At 39.3% G+C, this 10,574-nt stretch overlaps 1 protein-coding gene across 1 annotated transcript; it reads left to right on the top strand.

Moving 5' to 3' along the window:
* The first annotated feature begins 1,618 nt into the window (after positions 1-1,618).
* Positions 1,619-9,859, top strand: dyrk3 (dual specificity tyrosine phosphorylation regulated kinase 3). Its single transcript, XM_056467880.1, has 3 exons — positions 1,619-2,423; positions 3,771-3,886; positions 5,865-9,859. The coding sequence occupies exons 1-3, from the start codon at positions 2,381-2,383 to the stop codon at positions 7,452-7,454; spliced, it is 1,749 nt and encodes a 582-aa protein (XP_056323855.1). The 5' UTR covers positions 1,619-2,380; the 3' UTR covers positions 7,455-9,859.
* Positions 9,860-10,574: the final 715 nt, after the last annotated feature.

Here is a 10,574-nt window from a genome sequence, read left to right as displayed (position 1 = left end):
GGCTTTATTCCTAAAACGAAAGAATAAAAAGTGTAATTAATTTGTGACCATTTTAAAACCAATGAATGAAATAGTAAATTGTGCCTATGATTTACTAAACCAACAGAACAAGTATCTTAATTCATGGCCGCTGTATATCAGCATATGTGCAGAGCTATAAAAATGACCAATAACATGGATAAACCATTTATATTTCTGCCTCCATGGCCTATTGAAAATCATTTTATTATTATAATATCATATATCAGCATGACCAAAGTCCCTGAGAAGGTATAAAGATAAATCTGAGATGGGACTTCCAGTCAGTTGTAAAACCACATTTTATTTCCTCATTTTCTATATACGTCAGTCAGGCAACTTCATTTTCAAAGATTGAACTAAAATACCTAAACATAACAACGTGTGTACATTCATTCATTCATTTTCTTTTCGGTTTAGTCCCTTTATCAATCCAGGGTCGCCACAGCGGAATGAACCACCAACTAATCCACCACATGTTTTACGCAGCGGATGCCCTTTCAGCGCAACCCATCTCTGGGAAACATCCTTACACACTCATTCACACTCATACACTACAGACAATTTAGCTTACCACATTTACCTGTACCACACGCCTTTGGACTGTGGGGAAAACTGGAGCACCCAGAGGAAACCCACACGAACGCAGGGAGAACATGCAAACTCCACACAGAAACTGAGGCTCGAACCAGCGACCTTCTTGCTGTGAGGCGACAGCACTATCTACTGCGCCACGTGTGTACATCATGGCTACAAATTAACATCCTAGTTCCTATGACCTAAAGATAATCAACACAGTTTTTTTGTAAATCATGCCACACTTTTCCTTGTTATATACAGGAGTCAAATGTCTTTTTGACAGCACAATAATGTTTAACTTCAGAAGAGTTAATCACTCTTTGGCACATAGCACTTTTCATCAAATAAAAAAAATATTATTCTGACCATTTTTTTTTATTTGAAATGTGAAAGACTCGGCTTAAAACATAAAAAGTATAACAATTACAATAACAATTGTAATAATTCAGAATAAAACATTTTACACCAAGCTATAACTAATAAGTAAATTATATGAATAATTGTGGTTAGCATAATTTAACACAAACGATAAAACTCATTTTAAATAGAAAACATAAAAACATTGTCAATTACTGTAGGAGCAACAAACGCATTTATTAACATTTTATGTTTTTACTTTATTCCCTTTTAAAATAATTGTATCACGTCATATGACCAGTTTTAGTTCAAATATCATTTGCTAAACTTTAGTTTGGTGTATAACAAAAAAAATGGTTAGTTGTGGTAACAATGGTTAAACACACACACTCATACACACACTGTATTTGTAGTAAAACCATGGTTATTTTTTTAGAGGGGACTTCACTTAGGTATGTTTAACCTAAAACGTGCTAGCTTTGTTTTGCTAATGTTTTGATTTGAACTCACTGTAAAAACAGCAACATTTCGGCTCAACAAGTACCTCCTTGAATCGGAGATAAGTTTAAACTCAAGTAAGTTTGAGCCAAAATGGCGTTGTTTTGGCCGCGCCCCTGGCAGTCCCTCACGCGCCCTGTTTGATGACGTCGCGCTGGGGGAAGCAGAAGACGCTCTTAGCAACAAGCTAAGAAACCACACATCCAAACGGGCACCATTACAGGACGGAACCCGCATCCAAAACACTCCGACGATTTGTTTGAAACGTTAGCCAGTGTTCGAGTGCGACAATGAGTTGATTTAGTCTCCTTGTTATTAAAAATAGAAGCTGGTTAGTCTTCTACAATCCGGAAAAGGGGAGACGCTAGCCTGAGCTTTAGCTGCCCGCTGGACCGTGCGCTCGGGCTGGGATGAGTCTTCTGGTCAAACCGACAACACGACATTTAAGAGGGGGGAAGAGTGGAGGAAGTCGACATCGGTTTATTGTCTGGACTTAGTCTCACTTCGTTTTAGAGAGACGGAAAACGCTTGTGTGTTTTTTGCAACTTTGAGTCTTCATCATCTTCATCGAGGACGACCGCTCCTCGCCCTCCATTATTTGTTGTTTTTGTGCTGTGAATTTCTGCACATCCAGCGTCATGCGGGAAATATAGACACGTCTATTACTGCTTCTCCATGCTTGTAAATACAGGTGGTCAAAGTGATAAGCCTCACGAAAACAGCTTAAAGGGGATCATGGCTGAACCCTGCAGCACTGTGAAGTCGTCAGTCTAGCTTGTGGAGATCTGACAACAAGCTTCCCCACGGATATGAGACTTTGTTGATATCTCGCTAGAAGGATTTCGCGTCGTTGTTTTGGATGGATCTTGCTGTAGTGAAAGTATTTTTCAGAAGAAAAACAATTATTTGATGTTAATTGCATGCAACCATGATGATATTGAGCAGAAAACCAGATGGCCCCGTAACTGCAGGTAATTATGTCCATATGAAATGTAATATCTAGCTATGAGTTTGCTGTGGCTGGTCTCGGTTCACTTGGCAATTTGAAGACAGTCGATTAATAGTTTTATTTACGAATCCACAACCCTTTGGTTGTATCAAAAGTCACGAGCTTCCCACCGCATCTTATTTATTTATTTTTTAGCTGATGAAATTGTCACATGTACATCAGCAATGAAAATGCACGGGACACTGGCAACAGTTGTCCCTACAGGCTTTATTATATCCATATTATCAGGTTATTGAGTTGACATCTATGTAAGTTATTTCACTGGGAGGTGGTTAGTCAATATATTTGTAGCATGTGAGGGTTTGAACAGTTGCAAATATATTAAGTAAATATTGCTTTATTATAGTAAGAGTAACAGTTATATTAACACTGACAGTGCAATTTTAAAGAGTTCACCCCCAAAAAATAACACGTGCTTGCCCACACAACATTATGATTTTTTTTCTATCTCTATTGAACACAAAGGAAGTTACTTTGAAGAATGTTGGTAGCAATTGTCATAGGGGGAAAATACTATTAAGGTTTTCTTCAAAATATTATACATTTAACAAAATATTTTAAACAGAAGAAAGAGATTAAAAGTAATTTGTAAATAAAAAAATATTTTTTAAGCCATTTGGATTTATTGTTTTAAAGAGATAATCTACAAAGGAATTACATTTGTTTATTAACTTACTTATTGTTCAAAGTATGAGTTATTTTGTCTGAGCAAAAAAGTGAACATATTTAGAAAAATAATTTAGTTGATGTTGGTTGATACAAAGTCTGTAGGATGCAAAGCTTTCGTTTTATTATGAAAAAAAAATCATTGCATAATCATACAAAATCTCTTCATTTGTAATCCACAATAGGTATAAAGTCATACAGGTTTGAAATGACAGTAGAATTGTGTCATAATTTACTCACCCTAATTTTTGGGTGCAACATAACACCCTTAAGGCAAAAGTGGTCTAGGTTATTAAGAAGCTTAAATAACATAATCGGTCAGAGTTGTGGAAACTGCTGAAACTGAAATGAGTCATGAAGCCTGGTTTAATATGTAGCCACCTGCTGTGTAATGTGCTCAAGGAACTGTCTGTTGTCACACACACACACACACACACACACACACACCTGCAACTTGGTTACATTCCTCCCTAGGGGGATTTGTGTTTCTCAGATGGGAACATTGTTTTTTTTTTTCTGTCTTCCTTATGTTTGTGTAATAGAAAGTTTTGTTTGTGTACTGGGCGTATTGGAACCAAGGTGTGTATTAATATTTTGCATATGGATTCACAGCCTAATCCCAAGTGTTTGTCCTTTTCCACAGCCCGCCACGGGGATGGTCTGTATGACTCCTACATGCGCACTGATCACATAGTGAACCAAGACGCTGATGTGAATGGACAGAGTCCCTCAGGACTACCCCCGCTCCCCAAACACACTGTAAGTCCTGATTTCCTGTTCCCCCAGAACAAATACTCAGAACCGTCTACTAGAGGTCATCCTCTCATGGCATTCTTTCAGAGAGTCCTTGATGAAAAAATTTCCCCAGTGCTCGCATGAATTCCTACAGGACATCAATCAATTCTAAAAAACTAGCGAGCCTGAAAATCCGTCCTTTTTCTATCGCAGCTCCTCTAACTTGGTTTACTCTCATGGTTTTTCACCCCTGTGGTTCAGAGTCTGGGTTTAGTCCATGTCCTGCTGCCATTTGTGCATCTTGGAACGTTGTGTATTTAGACAAGCCTTCCTCCCACATTCTGATAGTGGTACAAGTTCCATCTGCAACACACCAGTCTGTTTATTGTGCTTCCCAGCATGTGTATCACATGGAAAGTCTATAACGCATAATTTAATCAAATGTCTATTTTTATCACTAGCAAATGAACTAAAATGATATCAGGTGTTTAAACTGGGCAGATTAAAGCTCTTTGTAGATTACAGTATGATCATCATCATCATCATCATAGGACCGGAGATGGTAAAGGATATGATAATCCGATTCTCCACTGTACTATTATGCAACAAATAATTCGGTGTACGCGTTGGACCCGGTGACATTATTTTTATACGTCATATAACCTCATCATATCACTTATTTTGCACTTTTGAGGTGAGGACTGGAGCTGTGTAATTGGCATAACCCTCTTAATATAATTTACTAGCAATCGGTATTCCTTAAAGGTTCAATAAACCATTTGGGATGGGGTGGCTTTGATTTCCTGACATTTGGTGATCTGGCAATTTTAGTAGATTCCAGTAGTCATACTTGTTCTTTTAGCTTTCCATACTAAATTCAATTTAGGCCATGTACACTCCTTGTGGGGTCAACCAAGCTCTTTTTGTTGTGATTGAACAGCTGATGCATTTGGCTGGTCTCTATAGTATCCTTCAGCTCCCAACACACTGGTTTCTATTTTTGTCTCACTCCTTGGAACTGGGTTTCCATGCCCCTTCCCCCTCTAAAATGATTGGCATGGTTTACTTGGCACCTTATAATTTTATCTAAGTGACCTATTTTTTTCTCCACTTTTTTGTTTTTCCTTGCTTTACTGGATAAAGAGCCAATTTGCATGAGCCAACCATAGCTTGAGCTTAAATATAAATCTTTCATAGTGGAATCACAAATGCAAACGTGACTTGGTGCATTAAACAACCTGAATATGAAATGGTAGTTCCTCTGTTCCCATTCACTCAGGAAAGCCCACTGTGACTGGCGTAAACAACAGCTATTTATGACTTGCTTATTTTGTAAGGCTGAAGTTGAATGCATATTTAATTATATAGTTAGCAATTCCTCATCTGTGGTGAGAATTCTTTTCAAGCGCTGTTCTATGTTAGGGAACTGTTATGGTGAAGTCATACACCCTTTCTAAAAGTGTTTTCCTCATCACTTGTTTTCCCAGTCCATTGAAATGAGGTTAGCTTTGTATTTACATTGCCTTTTTGTACTTTGTTTTAAAGCGGTATGTCTGATAGCAGATTTAAAAAAATTAGACTCTTGCTTTATGTATGTTTTTCATGTATCCCCTGTGAGTAAGAAAGTAATGTCCTGTTCCACCAGTTTTCTGTTCACGTTCCAGTCAGACTACAGAGACAATGTCTGGCATTCTCTGTCGCCACAATTATCATTCAGGCATCAAACCTCCCCCTGGTTCCATGTTATTCTCAGGGTTACTAGGCAGCTGATCAATTCTGCACGTTTGTGCTATTGATTGTTTAACGCTGGACTGATAAAACCTCAGGGATACAGTACATTGATTTTTCAGTTGTACTCAAAAGCCAGAACCGATAAGAGGAAGCCTCCTTTTGATTGTGAACATCCACTGAAAACAATGTTGGCTTTTGTCAACCTCTAATTTTGTCTTATGCAACTTAACATTTTGACAAACTGTTAAAAATCTCTGTCTTTTTTTTGAAGGGTGTCGGCAAGCCTACAATGAAGGATCACCAAGCAATCCGGGGAGGACAGATGAAGGTGAAGTATGTTTACGAGGACACCTACAACCGCAAGCTCAATGGGGTGAGCCAGCACAATGGCACAAGCCAAGTACCAGCAAAGCCCCAACCTGCAATTTCCAAAGAGAGAAGCGTGGACAGCAACAGCTCTATGAAATCCTCAGATAGCTCAACAAAAGTCTCAAAGCTCGGCAGCCCAATGACCCCAGAACAAGCTCTCAAGCAACACCGGCAGCAAATGACTACCTTGGAACAGCAGGAGATCCACAACTATTCTGAGATCTACTTCCTGGGACCAAATGCCAAGAAAAGGCAGGCAGTAGCAGGGGGCACTAACAACAGTGGATATGATGATGACCAAGGGGGATACATCCACGTACCTCATGATCACCTTGCCTATCGTTATGAGTTCCTCAAGGTGATTGGCAAAGGTAGTTTTGGACAAGTGGCAAAGGTCTACGACCACAAGTTACAGCAGCATGTTGCCTTGAAGATTGTGCGCAATGAGAAGCGCTTCCATCGGCAAGCTGCTGAGGAGATTCGAATTCTGGAGCACCTGAAAAAGCAAGACAAGACAGGCAGCATGAACGTAGTTCACATGTTGGAAAATTTTACCTTCCGCAATCACATATGCATGACTTTTGAGCTGCTCAGTATGAATCTGTACGAGCTCATCAAACGCAACAAGTTCCAGGGTTTCAGTCTTCCTCTAGTACGCAAGTTTGCACACTCTATTCTCCAATGCCTCGAAGCTCTCCATCGCCACAAGATCATCCACTGTGACCTGAAACCGGAGAATATCTTGCTGAAGCAGCAAGGCAGAAGTGGGATAAAAGTAATTGACTTTGGTTCCAGCTGTTTTGATCACCAACGTGTTTACACGTACATTCAATCTCGGTTCTACCGAGCACCTGAAGTCATCTTGGGATCGCGATATGGTATGCCTATAGACATGTGGAGCTTTGGTTGCATTCTGGCAGAGCTTCTTACCGGATACCCATTGTTTCCTGGTGAGGATGAAGGCGACCAGCTGGCTTGCATGATGGAGCTAGTGGGTATGCCACCTTCAAAACTGCTGGAACAAGCCAAGCGTGCCAAGAACTTCATCAGCTCCAAAGGCCATCCACGCTACTGCACAGTTAGCACACTTAGCAATGGCACCATAGTTCTCAATGGGAGTCGTTCTCGCAGAGGAAAAATGCGAGGTCCCCCTGGGAGCAAAGAGTGGGGAACGGCCCTCAAGGGCTGTGAGGATGCCACATTCATTGACTTTCTGAAGAAATGTCTGGATTGGGACCCTAGTACTCGTATGACACCAGTTCAGGCTTTAAGACATCCATGGCTCTACAAGAGACTGCCCAAGCCTGCACCTGGTGGTGAGAAGACTGTGGTACCCAAACGGATCTCAGAGCACAGCACCTCCTTCCCTACCATTATCTCCAAGGTACCCCCTGTCATGGGCTCAACCAACAACAAACTGCGGACCACCATGATGGGGGACTCCGCTGGAAGTATACCTTTTCGCACAGTGCTGCCGAAGCTTGTTTCATAGAGATTCCTTAGCTTTTCAGGGATAAAGACATATTTGTAGCAGTTTTTAGAAGTGGATTTTTTTGTTGGTTTTGGTTGGTTCATTTTCTAAAAGAGTGTCAAACTCACCATTTGGATTTTCAATGAAGTGTAACAAACAAACAATTTTATACAAATATACTGTTTTTATCAAATGGCCTTCAAAGTGTGAAATTCAGGGCTGTTTTTTTTACACCTTGCTTTCGAATCGAGTGCTGTTAATTGAGGTGGGTGAATTTTTGATGCTGACTGCCCCTTGTCCTGTCCTTTCTGAAGTTTACACAACTTCTGTTCAGACAATTACAACTTTAGCATCTCTAAGGGCTGTTTTGTGAGTTTGTGAGATACTTTTTTTAAGGGCTTAGTATGAATTTTTGAGTTAATTTACAGCAGCCTCTGATTCTTTATTAAAAAATAAATCGGTCTGAAGCTCTTGTCAAAAATGATCTTGATTTAATTCAGATGAGCAAGTTTCTAATTTAATTTCATTTTAATGTTATTCTCCTCAGTCACTCGTGTCCCAGCAAGAGGTCAAACTCTGTTGTTGATGTCCACAAATGTAATGTTTTAAATAAGTTAAGCATTTGGATAAGTTGTTCTCGAACAAGATTTGAGAAAGTTAGGCTTTGGACATGGTAGTGCCAATTCCTTGGAAAGATCGGCACTGTTCCACAGTTGTTGTAGTAGCCTGTTTTTATCAGTGCTATTTTAAAAGGTCTTGGTCAGGTTTCGCCTGAAGGCAGTAGGCATCACATGTTTGTCTGTACATGGTAGTATACAATTCCTCGAAGCTCATGAAACACTGCAGTGTTTTCTCTGGGTGATGATAGATACCAAACAGCTAGCATGAGGATTTTTTTAAACATGATCAGAGTAGCAGAGACCAAACGGTAGTTGATGTGCATCAGTTTGTATGACAATATATAGTGTTTCGTTGTTGCTTTGTTTGGAAGCACAGCAACTATTCTTGTCATTTATTTGTATGAGAGAAGATAGAGGAAAGAGATAATGCAGGGTAAATTCCCCTCCCCCAAAGCTCACCATCAGGACACAGAGCAGTTGATTTCCAGTGACTCTGGTTGATTGTGTAGCCTGGAATATCTCTTTATAGTGACCTATTTAGTTCCCTTTCGCTCTGTTTACAGGAGATTCCTGCTCTTTATACGGTCAAGCATGCAGCACGTTCACCCACCCTCAATGGCCCTAACCAGGGTCTGCACTTTGAGTATTTGTCCACGTGAACCCTTTAGGACAAGCAATATATGCATTTGGTTGTTTGGAAAGTTGTCGTATGATCTAATGTATGTTTATTGACACTGCCTCACTCTTTCTAGCTGTGAATTGAGCACTGAATGCTTAGAAGCTAATTGTTTCAAGGTAAGACACTAATCTGCTGAAGGACTGTGAAAATGAACAGCGCTTAACCCATTGGCCTTGACAGGTGTGTGTGCAAAGCATCTGTGCACTGTGCATCTGTGCATCTGGACCAAGGTAAGAACGAGGATACCATGACAAGTCATTGGAAAAAACAACATCATGTCTTTTCACAACTCTTTCTCAGGTTCGAACCCCTTTTGGGAGTTTAATGGACATTTATTTATGATTCCACATACCTAGAGGGTGTAAAAATGATCTAGTGGTCAAGTTTCATAAAAATCGAATGGCTTTATAGATGTTGGTGCTCAAATTAAGACTATAATCTCCAGGTCTCCATTAGTGTCCAATAATAGTCATTTCTTTGATTCCCGCTTCAGTTGTCTTTTTCAGGGAAAGCATCATGGTGAAAGTGGTTTAGTGTTGTTTCTACCTCTTTCTTGCTTGTTAAATCCATCTTGTATGCTCTGGAGAGATCTCTACAACACAAATAGCAGCATCTCGCTACACAGCTTTCTACTTTGCTTCAGTGTTCATGCCTGTTTGCGTCATCATGAATTTTTCACCAAAGCACCCGTTCACATGGCTGTCTCTCTGTTTTTCGTCTCGCTGCGTGAATCCCTCGGTTCAGGGGAATCTAGTCTTGTGCCTTTTAACTGAATACACTTGACTAAATCATCAAGGCTCAGCACGGGATGACTAATGTTTCTCTTCCAGCTTTAATGGTCAGGGTTTTATATTGCTTTTATTTCACCCTTTTATAGAGTTTTTACTGTTACTCGTATTTTAAAGAGAAGTGAAGGAGGTAAAGATGTCATTTTCCTTTATGTTGACTGTTGGCCATGTGGTTCAGAGCATGATAATCACAGGACGCATGAAAATAAGTGATAAAGTGAAACGGGGGAAAAATGAGAAGATTTAAATAACAAAGTGTGTGTAAAAGTAACCAAATGAACTTGTATTAGTTTCTTTTTTTTTAAAAAAAAGAGAAATAAAAAGTGGATTTACTGTTGAGTTGTGTGAAATTTGTTTTCACTGACATTTGAAGTTTTAGTTCACTCTTCTTTGAAGTGATCCGTCCTTCTGAAGTAGCCATGAATCATGCTTCCATAGTGTGTAGAATTTTTCTTCAGTGTTGTTCCACATCAAAACCGAATGCAACAAACTGAAAGGGTCTTAAACACACCTATGAAACATAATATGGCTTTATGCAAGAATGCATTCTAAAACATTACTGGAATTGTTTGTGCCCATTGTTTGCATTCTTAAGTTATTATTCAAGTGTTCTAGAAGTGAAAATCACTCTTTCTGTTGATCATTTAACTCTGTGGTCTTCAATTTTTCAAGAGACAGTTTGTGCCTCCATGGGTTTGGAGTTTTAATACACAAACTTTGGTAACCTTTCTTTTATTCATAACCAATCACTATTAAAACAAACGGGTGTCTCACATATGTTTCTGCCTGCTGCTCTTTACCAGCATGAGATATCAAATCAGTAAAAAATAGGCAGACAGGCGGCTTCTGTGAGGTAATCTAGTTCATGTGGAATTGGTTATGTTGTTTTCAGTAGCACTTCTTTTGGACTTCTAATGCTTTTTTTCCTCATTTTACTTTTTATAATCCTCATAAAACTTCAATTATAGTTTCAATTGGAAATAATGATTTCACACTTTATAGAATATCTCATATTCAAAAGTAGGTCATTTGGTAGATTGATGTGGAGACACAA

The sequence above is a fragment of the Danio aesculapii genome, chromosome 11 (genome assembly GCF_903798145.1).
Source record: "Danio aesculapii chromosome 11, fDanAes4.1, whole genome shotgun sequence".
Lineage (NCBI taxonomy): Eukaryota > Metazoa > Chordata > Actinopteri > Cypriniformes > Danionidae > Danio > Danio aesculapii.
The sequence above is the reverse complement of the archived record's forward strand: the minus strand, read 5'-3'. Positions and strand labels throughout refer to the sequence as shown.

What these genes read in the sequence shown, in the direction of transcription:
- dyrk3 (XM_056467880.1), top strand. Translation starts at nt 2,381, where the DNA reads ATGATGATATTGAGCAGAAAACCAGATGGCCCCGTAACTGCAG. An exon ending in AGATGGCCCCGTAACTGCAG is followed by an intron (nt 2,424 to 3,770) that starts GTAATTATGTCC and finishes CCTTTTCCACAG; the next exon opens with CCCGCCACGGGGATGGTCTG. An exon ending in CCCCGCTCCCCAAACACACT is followed by an intron (nt 3,887 to 5,864) that starts GTAAGTCCTGAT and finishes TTTTTTTTGAAG; the next exon opens with GGTGTCGGCAAGCCTACAAT.